Here is a 13546-nt window from a genome sequence, read left to right as displayed (position 1 = left end):
CTGAGCTAAGGCCCTTCCCTTCGAAATATTCTAGTTCTCCTGTTTCTGAATGGGCTTATTTAAGCAGGAAGCCAGCTAGCGCCAAGCCAGCAAATTGCACCCTGGAGCTCAATATTGTCCACGCTGGATGGAGAAGCCCTCAGGGTCTTTCTGCGGGCAAAACCCCAAAGAGCTGCTACCAGCTAGTGGAGACAATACTGGTCTGATTTGGTGTAAGGTAGTGAAGGAATGGGTTTCTGTACAGTCAGTTTGAAATAGGACCCAAAACCCCCCTTTTCTTCTTTCTCCAAGAAAGCATTTCTGAAACGCATTAACTTGAGCTGTTGAGCAAAATGCATAACAAGAACACAGCTGTATAAACAAAGCTCTCTCCTTTATCAGTCACGGCAATGGATGACCTTGGCTGTTCCAGTGGAGTAGGGATGACATGTCTGGGTCTTATCTTACCACACTCTGATGCACAGACCTAGTCCGGGAACAGCGTCAGAGTGTGTTCTTGGAGTTGGTGACCTTTTGCTCCAAGATAAGAGTATATGGTCAGAAGTACAGGAAAGAAAACCCTTTTATGGTTAAGAGTACTGAAGCAGGAACATCTGTGATGTCAACCTGCGTGTACAAGCTGACGTGGCTGGATTCCTGGGGAAGGGGGGGGGGGAAGAGGGTGCCTGGAGGATATATATACTGCAGGAAATTTCTCATTTCTTTGGACTTGCTGTGGACTGACCACGCAAGTGCCTTTCTGATGCTCCGGAGAGCAGAAATAAAGAACTCTTTCTCTGCACCAACCCTCGGTGTCATTTGACTTCTTTCCTCCCGTCCGGAAGCAACACTCACACTACCAATTGGTAAAGACCAATAAGGCTACAGTAAGAGGAACTCCCCTGCCTGCAAAGGCAGTCTCTGGCAGTTTGAGTGGACGAGACCAGTAACGGTCAAGAAGGGGGTTTCTGCGTGTGCTGTGGAGGGGGAAAGTGAGGAGCAGAATGAGGCCCGTCCACCTGATGAGGAAGCCCGTCCAAGAGAAGGAAAACCGACCCTAAACTTCTGCCGCCTCCAGGACATTTTTAGGAAAAGGCAGCTAAGGAGCAAACCCGACACAAATCTGGAGTGCAGTGACTTGTACGCCTCGTTCCTGCAACCCGGCTGGTGCCGAACAAGCTCTGCTTTCCTTTGGACCCCAATAGCAAGGCGGAGAAAGGGGTCTTGTCATCGGGGCACCCCAGGACCTCCAGACACACTGCCCAGGCTTGTGCCCCGGGGTTGGGGGGCCATTTCGGTGCTGAAATAGTTTGACTTCAGATGCCAACAACAACTGCTTTGCAACGCTCCCACATCAAGATCTAGGCTCCGAATGGAATCAGGGGTTTTGCACAGCCTTTGGGTCAAGTGTCAAGGGAGAAGAGATTTCTCGCCTGCACACTCTCGTTCTCCCTACTCCTTGCCACCTGGGTGCATGTTTGATATCCTGCCCCCTAATTTCCACAGCTTCACGTTGCTCTGAGTGAACTCAACCCAATTTGAGATGACCTGGGGGTACCCTGACCCACTCCAGACTGGTTGCTCAGCCTTAGCTGCTACAAGTCATCAAGTCTTCAGAATTCAACTTTTTCCTCAGGGTTACTTCAGGTTAGTTTTCAGGGCAGGAGGGTGGCTGCATCTTGTCTTTAGTCCTCGTGCATATGAGGCACCCACCCACCATGCTTAGATCTATAATTTGATTCCCTCCCCCTCTTTCTTTTTTCCTTCTCCTTCTGTGTTGGAGCTCCTACTTGGGGACTTCCCTGGCTTTTTTCTGGCCCATGTAGGACCAGTCTGGATAGTTAGCCTTGGTTAAGACTTGACGTTTTCATCCCCCCAAAAAGTTTTTGAGTTTCCACTGAAATGAGGCTGCATTTTAATCTTGTTTTTTAAGCTGTATTTCAATCAATGGTTTTTATATTTGGTGTTAGCCACCCTGAGCCCGGTCTTGGCTGGGGAGGGCGGGGTATAAATAAAATTTATTATTAGCTGTTATTATTATAAAGTGTTGAAGGGCATACAAAAATGCATCTTGAGAAATGTAGTTTTTCCTCCACAACTTCTATATTTGCCCTCTGCCCTGTATCAGGAAATTTTTAATACCTGGTGTCTTACAATTTTTAATATGCCGTAAGCCGCAGAGGGACATGGGTGGCGCTGTGGGTTAAACCACAGAGCCTAGGACTTGCCGATCAGGTCGGCGGTTCGAATCCCCGCAATGACGGGGTGAGCTCCCGTTGCTCAGTCCCAGCTCCTGCCCACCTAGCAGTTCAAAAGCACACCAGTGCAAGTAGATAAATAGGTCCCGCTCCGGCGGGAAGGTAAATGGCGTTTCTATGCGCTGTTCTGGTTCGCCAGAAGCGGCTTAGTCCTGCTGGCCACATTACCCGGAAGCTGGACGCTGGCTCCCTCAGCCAGTAAAGCGAGATGAGCACCGCAACCCCAGTCGGTCACGACTGGACCTAATGGTCAGGGGTCCCTTTACCTTTAAGCTGCCCAGAGTGGCTGGGGAATAAATAATAATAATGATAATAATATCATTATTATTCTTCTAGTCCTCCTAGTTACCGGTATTTTTTTTTTAAAAGTCACAGCATATATAGAGCCCCACATTTCTATAGACAGCAGCCTAACTAAGAAATTCTACAATGGTGTAGTCAACACCAGAGGAAAAATCCCAGTGTCGTGAGGTGAAATCGGGTTTCCTTGTTGCTCCTCACCACCACCAGAAGTGTAATTTGGAGAGTGCAAGAAAGAGAAATTGTTCGGGAATGCCCCTGTCCAAAAGCAATACAGGCAATATTGTTGGGAAACCCTTTTATTTACACGAGAGACACAACTCTTCCCAAGTCCCCTTACTTCAGAGGAATGAACCGAGAGGAGTGGGTGGCCCCGATTCCAGGTCGGCCGTGCTTAACAGGCTTGTAAGTGATGGAGAACTCTCCCAAATAGTGGCCAATCATTTCAGGCTGAAAGAGAAAGGAGGAAAACGAGATTCGTTAGCACCTTGGCAATCTTCCTGGAGGTTGTTTTTCGTTTGTGCACATGAACTTTATCTGCAGAAGAATGCTAACGTTCTACCTGAATTTTTAAAGGCACAATATGCTTTTTGTTCTTAAATAACACAAATCGCAAGCAACTAATAAATCGAACAAGGAAGAAATAATGTATCCGATATATTTATGAACCGCTTTCTGTGAAACGACTCAAGCCCTATGCAATTTCAAGGTTAGCTTTTTGTCAAGGATGGTGAAAACAGAGTGAAACAATCGCACCAGAAGAACAGCAAAGTTTGGAGATGGAGGCAGTTAATGCAAAGGGGAACGGCTAGATGGTTGACAAAATTGCTTTTCTTTACCTGGGGGGTTTACTAAACTGCTTAGAATGTTTGTGGGTTTGTATGCTTTTAAAACCATCATTTTGTTAAATGAAAAGAAATGCTGAGACAATTAAATGGGTGACAAATGTGGTCCACGTTAGACCTTAAAAATCCCTATCAGTCTGCATAGTGAGATTTGAGACTCTGTATTGGGAGTCAAGAGTTTGTGTTGCGTTGACACAAAAAGTTGGGCAGTGACTGGCAATGCAATTTCTACAACCGCGGAATTTCCCAATTTTGCAAATCTGGTAGATGCTGATTTTTTAATAAGAGAACGCTTTTAACCTTAAAGCCATGTTGACGTTACTGCCTTATGATTAATTAGGCATCAACTTGCTAAATTCATTTGATTGTTCAGTTTGCAAGCTCTTTTAATTACAATTTCCAAGGGATTCAAAACTTACGACCCTTGTGGTCTCTTCCAACTCTGCAGTTCTGGGTCCAATTCAAATAGCTGGTCTTGACCTACAAAGCCTTAAACGGTTCAGGACCACAATACCTCATGGACTGCCACTTTCCATATGAACCTACCCGGACCCTGAGATCATCTTCTGAGGCCCTTCTTCGTGTGCCTCCTCCTCGAGAGGTCCTGAGGGTGGCAACACGAGAGCGGGGCCTTCTCTGCAGTGGCTCTCTGTCTGTGTAACGCTCTCCCTAGGGAAGTTCGCCTGGCGCCTTCATTATACACCTTTAGGTTCCCTTTAGGTTGATCTGATTTACATCCTGTGTCCCTATAAAATGTGCTTTTGTTTTGTTGTGGGGCAGCGGCTATTGGGTTGTTGTTTTAATTTTTATTATGTATTTGGTGGTTTTATATCTTCATTTTATTCTGTGAAGCGCCCCGAGACCCCCAGGTATAGGGAGTTATATAAATTCAATAAATATTGTATTTTTCGCACCATAGGACGCACCTTGTTTTAGAGGGGGGAGAACCAAGAAAAAAAATTCTCCCCTTCTCTGCCCAGCACCCCTTCAGCAAAGTGGCAGGAGGCGCTGCACAGACAGGGGGAGAATTTCCCCCTCTTGTTTTCCCGCTCTAAAACAAGGTGCCGTTCAGGAGGCTACCTTGGAAGCCTGGAGAGCGAGAGGGGTCGGTGTGCACAGACCCTTCTCGCTCTCCAGGCTTCAGGTTCCTTTCGACCTGCTCTTTGGGGCTGGCGGGGGAAGCCCACCACCAGCCCCAAAGAGCAGGTCAGGGAGCAGCGGAAAGGCGCAGCGGAGAGGCTCCTGCCATAGCCGCGCGTCACCTCTCCAGCCGGGAGAGGGTCGCGGGGCTATGGCGTCTTCGCTCCATAGGACACACACACATTTCCCCTTCATTTTTGAAGGGGAAAAAGTGCATCCTATAGAGCGAAAAATATGGTAATAATAATAATAAACTGTTCCTCCCCAGCCACCAGCCCTACTCACCTTGATTTCCACCTGGTTGAAGGTCTTCCCATTGTACACACCAACCATGCTGCCCACCATTTCTGGAAGGATAATCATGTCTCGCAGGTGGGTCTTGACCACCTCAGGCTTCTCCATGGGCAGGGCTTCTTTCTTGGCCTTGCGCAGTCGCTTGAGGAGGGAGTGCTGCTTGCGGCGCAGGCCACGGTTGAGTCGCCGGCGCTGGCGGGCGCTGTACAGCTGCATCAGCTGCTCGCTGGGAAGGGAAAAGGAAAGGTCAGGCGGAAGTTAAGGGGTCAATCCCAGGTGCCCAGAGGGGGTGGGAATCAGAGTAAGGATGGCAGTGTTCGGAATCAGCCAGGCGCCTTTCGCACCTGGGTCCCAACCACTTGCAACCAGGGGAATCTTCGCCACATGGGGATGCTTGTATCCGGACTGTTTTCACACACTAATACGCCAACCTGCAGAATCTTATATTATATTTAAGCTGCACAGTCAGAATGGATTTCCGGAACCAAAGTGTCTTTTTCTGTGCGGCCTTAGCAGGAGCGGTGAATGACGTTATACAGTGGTACCTCGGGGTACATACGCTTCAGGTTACAGACTCCGCTAACCCAGAAATAGTACCTCGGGTTAAGAACTTTGCTTCAGGAGGAGAACAGAAATCGTGCTCCGGCGGCACGGCGGCAACAGGGGGCCCCATTAGCTAAAGTGGTGCTTCAGGTTAAGAACGGACCTCCGGAACGAATTAAGTATTTAACCTGAGGTACCACTGTAGTGAATTGTTGTTGCCTGTCTTCACTTACCACCCCTCCCAACTGCCCTGCTCACGGTTGTGAAGAATATTCTTACGTTACAAATGGTCTAAGAAAAAGAGTTCAGAAGAGGCCAGTATAGATGTGGACTGCCCCTGGATAAAGGGATTTTCCTTCTTTTAAGTTCTCAAAGCTCTCAACCCTAGCTCAAGGTTGTCCTCTGAACTAGCCGGATGTTTGACTGAGAATCAATCACAGTCCATCCTCTGAAAAATACCGTATTTTTTGCTTTATAAGACTTTTTCCCTCCTAAAAAGTAAGGGCAAATATGTGTGCGTCTTATGGGGCGAATGCAGGCTGCGCAGCTATCCCAGAAGCCAGAACAGCAAGAGGGATTGCTGCTTTCGCTGCACAGGGATCCCTCTTGCTGTTCTGGCTTCTGAGATTCAGAATATATTTTTTTCTTGTTTTCCTCCTCCAAAAACTAGGTGTGTCTTGTGGTCTGGTGCGTCTTATAGAACGAAAAATACGGTAAAACTTTTGAGCCATCTTGCCCCCAAATGAACATTCCATTTTCACAATGGCAACGTTGGTTTAAGGAGCCATTTGGCACCTAGATAATATATCTGAGTTTCCAACACTGGAGACATAATTTCCATTTCACCCCATCCTCCAAAATGACCAAATTCAGATCTACCACCCTGAGGTTAATCACACACCCCCTCCAGAAGACTAGCTGAGCTCGCTGCCTCAACACCACAAAAAAAAAAGGGCTTGGGTTCAGCCTAAGACTGGTTGCCCTCTTTAAACCAAGGCAGCTTTTGCCAAGCTGGCAGGTTATGGGTGGGGGACGCGGGTTGCGCTGTGGGTTAAACCACAGAGCCTAGGGCTTGCCGATCAGAAGGTCGGCGGTTCAAATCCCCACAATGGCGGGGTGAGCTCCCGTTGCTCAGTCCCTGCTCCTGCCAACCTAGCAGTTCGAAAGCACGTCAAAGTGCAAGTAGATAAATAGGTACCACTCCGGCGGGAAGGTAAATGGCATTTCCATGCAATGCTCTGGTTCACCAGAAGCGGCTTAGTCCTGCTGGCCACATGACTCGGAAGCTGTACGCCGGCTCCCTTGGCCAGTAAAGCAAGATGAGCGCCGCAACCCCAGAGTTGGCCATGACTGGACCTAATGGTCAGGGGTCCCTTTACCTTTACGTAGGTTATGGGTGGCAACCTCCACCAGCCATGGCATCATCCAGCTGTTCTGACTGTGGACGATGGGAGGTGTTGTACGAACAGGGGACAGGCAGGGTGTAAACGATGGAAAGGGAAGAGGATTCTCTTACTAGGACATGTCGAGGAGCTGATCCAGGTCCACACCCCGATAGGTGAACTTCCGGAAAGTACGCTTCTTCTTCTGCTCCACTTCCGCCTGCCCAGGGAGAGGAAACGAAAGGCGCTCACACCAGGGAAAGGTGTATCAAATACACAAACCCGCTTCATTCTGCCCTCATCCAAATCACAGAGAACACACCTGCAAGTTTCCTCAAGCCGGCAAGCCTTGCCAGTTTGAGACACACTGTAGGGCAGTGGTTACAGAGCCTTGACTGGGAACTGGAAGACCAGGGTTCAAATCCATACATGGTGAACCCGGGCCAGTCACGGACTCTCAGCCTACCTTGCAGGTTTCTTGTGGGGATTAAATGAGGAGGGGGAGAAAGTCACACAAGGCAGAGAACGCTTTTGAAGGGGAAAAAAAGTGGGATATAAAACGAAGCTAACGTCTAGAGTCGGTGGAAGAAGATTGGAAAAAATTTAAAGTATATCTTCAAAAATATTGTAAAATTAAGGATTGTTAGAAAGATGCTGGAAAAAGAAAATTATATGGTTTTGGTAGAAATGATATAAAGGATTAAGTAAAAATGAATTGATGAAATTGATGAAAGAGAGAATGTAAAATAATAATATATTAAGATAAATTATTAAGTTAAAAACAAGGCTGGAAGGATTTGCTGAAATAACAATTTGAACTAGAATACAAAAATGGGAGGTGTGAGGAGGTCAAGGAAATAAGTAAAGGAAGAAAGTTAAGTTAAGGTTTAATCTGTTTTTTTTTCCTTTTTTTAATGATTGTATTTTTTCTTTGTATTTATTTTTTGTTTTTTGTATTTTTCTTCTTTCTTTTTGTAATTCTTAAATTCTGAATAAACATTATTAAATAATAATAATAATAAAAATAAAACGAAGCTAACATCTAAACCGACACGGTTCCTGGCTTGGAAAGAAATTGCTGGCGCTTAAGGCCTCACTCTGGGACGCAGGTGGCGCTGTGGGTTAAAGCCTCAGCGCCTAGGGCTTGCCGATCGAAAGGTCGGCGGTTCGAATCCCTGCGGCGGGGTGCGCTCCCGCTGCTCGGTCCCAGCGCCTGCCAACCTAGCAGTTCGAAAGCACCTCCGGGTGCAAGTAGATAAATAGGGACCGCTTACCAGCGGGAAGGTAAACGGCGTTTCCGTGTGCGACTCTGGCTCTGGCCAGAGCAGCGATGTCACGCTGGCCACGTGACCCGGAAGTGTCTCCGGACAGTGCTGGCCCCTGGCCTCTTAAGTGAGATGGGCGCACAACCCCAGAGTCTGTCAAGACTGGCCCGTACGGTCAGGGGTACCTTTACCTTTAAGGCCTCACTCTGATCATGCTCAGAGCCAACGGCAGCATTCCTCCCTGCCTACAAAGACCCCAAATGCAGGAACTGAAATTCACTTGTCTGGCTTGGTTAGAGTGTGGTGTGGATAATGCTAAGGTTGCGGGTTCAGTTCCCACGTGGGTCACCTGCACTGCAGGGGACGGGGTCCCTTCGAACTCTACAATTCTATTAAACCCCACGAAACGCTCTACTCATGCTCAGAGGCGGTCTTGTACGAACGCCACCAGCACCCACCCCATATTCTCCGAAGACGGGAGACCTGGAGTTTGCGACAAAAGTGCTGGGGTTTGCTGGAAATCTGCTCCTATTCAGGGACCATGGTAACATCCCCTCTCGCCCCAATATTTGGAAGGTTTCTGGGGCTGCCCTGCTGGTCATTCTGCACATGCATGGAGGGAAAGGTTTTTATTCTTTGCTGTGATTGCTGCATTGCATGGGATTGGAAAGCATCCTCTGTCTTGCGACAGAAGCTGCATGCAAGGTGGGCTGCTTCCTGAACAGGAGCACCGCCATGCAAACATGCGGCAAAAGATTAAGAAATGCATGTTTGGGTTAAAAGTGAGTGCTGGGTCTCAAAAGGTTGAACTAGATGTGGGGACATTTGGACTTGAAAGGAGTATGTCGGGGTACTCTATAGGCGCTTTTTTCAAGTATGGAGGGCTGGCTGGAAAAAATATGGATTCTGTTGGGCCGAAGCCTTTCCGAAATCTGGGGTTTAACATCAAGTACTATCAAAAAGGCCGGCAGAGAGGAACTGAAAGAGATTTAAAAGCCTCGGACGTGAGATCTCCAGGCTGGACAAGATATTGAATTGATGAACACTTGTTGGGGACTGAAACCGGGAAAGGGGTGGGTGGAGTTTGGGAATCCAAAGGGTATATAATTATAACTTGTTTTATTTTTATTCTGTTCTGTTATTTGATTTGAACTGGGGAAAGCCGTGGAAGGGAAATTTTGGTCGACTTTAGGAAAAATGTTGAAGAATGAGTAATGTTGTTTAAGTATTTGATGTTTAAATTTGGATATAAGGATCTGCTGAATTAATAATTTAAATTGGAATACAAGAGGGGGAGGTGAGAGGAGGTCTGAGAAATAAGATAATGGAAATAAGTAGTGGAAATTGTATTTGTTTTAATCTTTTTTTAAGTTTGTATTTTTGTCATTTTTTGTCATTTTTCTTTTTGTTTTTATATTAATCTTGGAAAACCTAATAAATATTCTTTAAAAAACAAAACAAAAGGTTGAAGTAGATGTTCCTTGGGGTCCCTTTCCAGGACTATCATTCCTTTCCCCTCCTGCCTATCTGAAAACGGTCCTTTCTTGTGCTGCCGCCTTGCTGGACACTCTACCCATGCTCAGAAACACAGGTTTTTTTAAGCGCCTCTCTTCTGAAGAAAACTGAAAATAAAGGCACTGGCGCTTAAGCCTTGTTGGAACTCTACCCATGCTCAGAGACACGGTTTTCCTAAGTGTCTCCCCCCTCCCTTCTGAATAAAGCTTTGAGAATACAGGCCTGGGAGCTTAAGTCTTGCTGGACTCTCTACCCATGCTCAGAGACACAATTTCCTTAAGAGTCTCCCCTTGTCCTTTGAAGATAGCTTTGAAAATACAGGCCCTGCAGCTTCAGCCTTGCTGGACGCTCTGCCCATGCTCAGAGACACCGTTTTCCTAAGAGGCTCCCCCTCCCTTCTGAATAAAGCTTTGAGAATACAGGCCCAGAACTCTCCCCATGCTCAGAGACCCCATTTCCTTAAGAGTCTCCCCTTGTCCTTTGAAGATAGCTTTGAGAATACTGGCCCTGCAGCTTCAGCCTTGCTGGACGCTCTGCCCATGCTCAGAGACACGCTTTTCCTAAGAGCCTCCGCCTCCCTTCTGAATAAAGCTTTGAGAATACAGGCCCAGAACTCTACCCATGCTCAGAGACCCCATGTCCTTAAGAATCTCCCCTTGTCCTTTGAAGATAGCTTTGAGAATACTGGCCCTGCAGCTTCAGCCTTGCTGGACGCTCTGCCCATGCTCAGAGACACGGTTTTCCTAAGAGCCTCCCCCTCCATTCTGAATAAAGCTTTGAGAATACAGGCCCAGAACTCTACCCATGCTCAGAGACCCCATGTCCTTAAGTATCTCCTCTTGTCCTTTGAAGATAGCTTTGAGAATACTGGCCCTGCAGCTTCAGCCTTGCTGGACGCTCTGCCCATGCTCAGAGACACAGTTTTCCTAAGAGCCTCCCCCTCCCTTCTGAATAAAGCTTTGAGAATACAGGCCCAGAACTCTACCCATGCTCAGAGACCCCATGTCCTTAAGAGTCTCCCCTTGTCCTTTGAAGATAGCTTTGAGAATACTGGCCCTGCAGCTTCAGCCTTGCTGGACGCTCTGCCCATGCTCAGAGACACGGTTTTCCTAAGAGCCTCCCCCTCCATTCTGAATAAAGCTTTGAGAATACAGGCCCAGAACTCTACCCATGCTCAGAGACCCCATGTCCTTAAGTATCTCCTCTTGTCCTTTGAAGATAGCTTTGAGAATACTGGCCCTGCAGCTTCAGCCTTGCTGGACGCTCTGCCCATGCTCAGAGACACAGTTTTCCTAAGAGCCTCCCCCTCCCTTCTGAATAAAGCTTTGAGAATACAGGCCCAGAACTCTACCCATGCTCAGAGACCCCATGTCCTTAAGAGTCTCCCCTTGTCCTTTGAATAAAGCTTTGAGAATACAGGCCCAGAACTCTACCCATGCTCAGAGACCCCATGTCCTTAAGAATCTCCCCTTGTCCTTTGAATAAAGCTTTGAGAATACAGGCCCAGAACTCTACCCATGCTCAGAGACCCCATGTCCTTAAGAATCTCCCCTTGTCCTTTGAATAAAGCTTTGAGAATACAGGCCCAGAACTCTACCCATGCTCAGAGACCCCATTTCCTTAAGAATCTCCCCTTGTCCTTTGAATAAAGCTTTGAGAATACAGGCCCAGAACTCTACCCATGCTCAGAGACCCCATTTCCTTAAGAATCTCCCCTTGTCCTTTGAATAAAGCTTTGAGAATACAGGCCCAGAACTCTACCCATGCTCAGAGACCCCATGTCCTTAAGAATCTGCCCTTGTCCTTTGAATAAAGCTTTGAGAATACAGGCCCAGAACTCTACCCATGCTCAGAGATCCCATTTCCTTAAGAATCTCCCCTTGTCCTTTGAATAAAGCTTTGAGAATACAGGCCCAGAACTCTACCCATGCTCAGAGACCCCATTTCCTTAAGAATCTCCCCTTGTCCTTTGAATAAAGCTTTGAGAATACAGGCCCAGAACTCTACCCATGCTCAGAGACCCCATGTCCTTAAGAATCTCCCCTTGTCCTTTGAAGATAGCTTTGAGAATACTGGCCCTGCAGCTTCAGCCTTGCTGGACGCTCTGCCCATGCTCAGAGACACGGTTTTCCTAAGAGCCTCCGCCTCCCTTCTGAATAAAGCTTTGAGAATACAGGCCCAGAACTCTCCCCATGCTCAGAGACCCCATTTCCTTAAGAATCTCCCCTTGTCCTTTGAAGATAGCTTTGAGAATACAGGCCCAGAACTCTACCCATGCTCAGAGACCCCATTTCCTTAAGAATCTCCTTAAGAGCCTCCTCGCCAGGGACTGGAGCTTAAGCCACACGGGATCAGGCGCTGCAGAGACAGCTATGGTCGTGCCGAGGACCCCTTTCCAGGCCTAGGCCTGGGCCACCCCGCCGCTCCATTCGTCTCGCCGCCCGCCGGGCTTCCCACCCCGCTCACGCCCTCCTGCCCCCGCCGGTATAACCGGGGCCCGACCCCACTCCGCGAACAGCCAAGTCCCGCCGGCCCCCGCCGCCCTCCTCCGGCCGGATGGAGCCGGATTGCGCGCCGCTTCAGAAAACTACCCACCATCTTGGCCGCGGTCTCCTCCAGGAAAAGGCCGAGATCCCGCGCGGTTTGCTCCTAGTCTCGCGAGAGCAGGCGGCTTCCGGGCGCAGAACGGAAGGCCTTTCGCGAGAGCAACGCCCACCGCCGGCTTCAAGGGCGCTCGCTTCCGCCCATAGAACAGGCCGGCGGCTCTGTACGCACGCGCGAGGTTCTTAAAGGAGCCGCTGGCAAAATAAGTCGGGGTTCTGCAACGTGGCGCCCTCCGGGTGTTTAAAACTGCTGCTGGGGCTGCAGCCCAGATATTCTTAGGGTGAAGGGTGGGTAGTAATTCAAATTACTGAAACAATTGATTACTACTTTTAATAATAGCAAACTTGAGTGCGAAACTGGTCTCTGCGTTTTTTGCTATAGACAGATTAAATTGTGCAAATTGCTGAATAATTGGATTGATTCATTTAATGGAATGATTGGTGTATGGATCGATAATAATTGGATCGATTCATTTAATGGAATGATTGGTGTATGGTGGTGGGGAAGAATGATTTTCATTTGCTTCATTGCTAATCAGGTGTTGTGTTTTTTTAAAAAGGTGAAATTCGTACTTTTTAGCTCATTTTCATTATTTTGCTTCCTGATCTTTAAAGGATGCTTGCATTTTTTTGCAGCTGATTTTTATGTGGCAATGTTTGATACCGGCAATGATTCTCCATTTCGTTAGGTTTCATAGAATGTAGAAATTCTCTCCCTTTTCGTTTTGGTATTTGCTGTTTGTTTAATATGTTTTAACCTATGTTGCAAACCAAACCGCTTAAGCGTTTTGTTTAACTACGAGCTGTATATAAATGGTCCAAAAAAATAAGCCAAACCTCTGCGTGAGCGGCGCCCAGTGACCTCCCTGGGCGCAGGTCTGAGCTGAGAATATGGGTCAAGATCAGTGCTCAGTATTGTTGTAAACAAAAATTGCCCTTTTCCCTTATGGGGTATCCAAGAGCCCATATAGAGTCCTTACATAGGTTCCCTATTGGTAGGAGAAAATAACAGAGGCCAACCAGAGAATATTGAGAAGCAAAGCAGCTAGTAAGCTTGATCTTTATTGATCTGTTGCAACAGGGTGCTCCCCTCACACGCAGGAAAGGAGGAGGGACCTAGAAAAATAGTGTGCAAAGCCTTGTAAAGACTTTTGAAATTGCCACCCTGTAGTTCAAGACCACCCCCAGAAACATCATACATACATCACAGAAGAGGCGGTCTAAACAGAAATTTAAATGTTGTTTTTCTTGTTTATCTCCTGTCTGGCAGGTTACTTGATTGGATTGCCTGTGGAGCCTGGCCAGTCTTTTGTAGTGATAAATACTTAGTTCCTGGGCCAGGTCACAGGCTCACACCCTATTCAAACACAGACATACCCTTAAGACAGGATTTGTGAAGGAAAAGACAACGGGGAGGCTTTT

General features: G+C 47.5%; 2 protein-coding genes across 3 annotated transcripts in view; one reads left to right on the top strand and one right to left on the bottom strand.

The window, feature by feature from the left end:
• Positions 1-13546, top strand: part of GAMT (guanidinoacetate N-methyltransferase) — a 245576-nt gene that overhangs the window by 159605 nt on the left and 72425 nt on the right. The gene's annotated exons all lie outside the window — the stretch shown is intronic.
• RPS15 (ribosomal protein S15) lies at positions 2821-12207 on the bottom strand. The gene is made up of 4 exons (XM_079961036.1): positions 12117-12207; positions 6876-6961; positions 4808-5042; positions 2821-2987 (listed from the first exon to the last, which is right to left on the bottom strand). The coding sequence occupies exons 1-4, from the start codon at positions 12117-12119 to the stop codon at positions 2874-2876; spliced, it is 438 nt and encodes a 145-aa protein (XP_079817162.1). The 5' UTR covers positions 12120-12207; the 3' UTR covers positions 2821-2873.

This window comes from Podarcis cretensis (genome assembly GCF_951804945.1).
Source record: "Podarcis cretensis genome assembly, chromosome: 18".
Lineage (NCBI taxonomy): Eukaryota > Metazoa > Chordata > Lepidosauria > Squamata > Lacertidae > Podarcis > Podarcis cretensis.
Note: the sequence above shows the minus strand (reverse complement) of the source record. Positions and strands in the feature narration are given on the sequence as shown.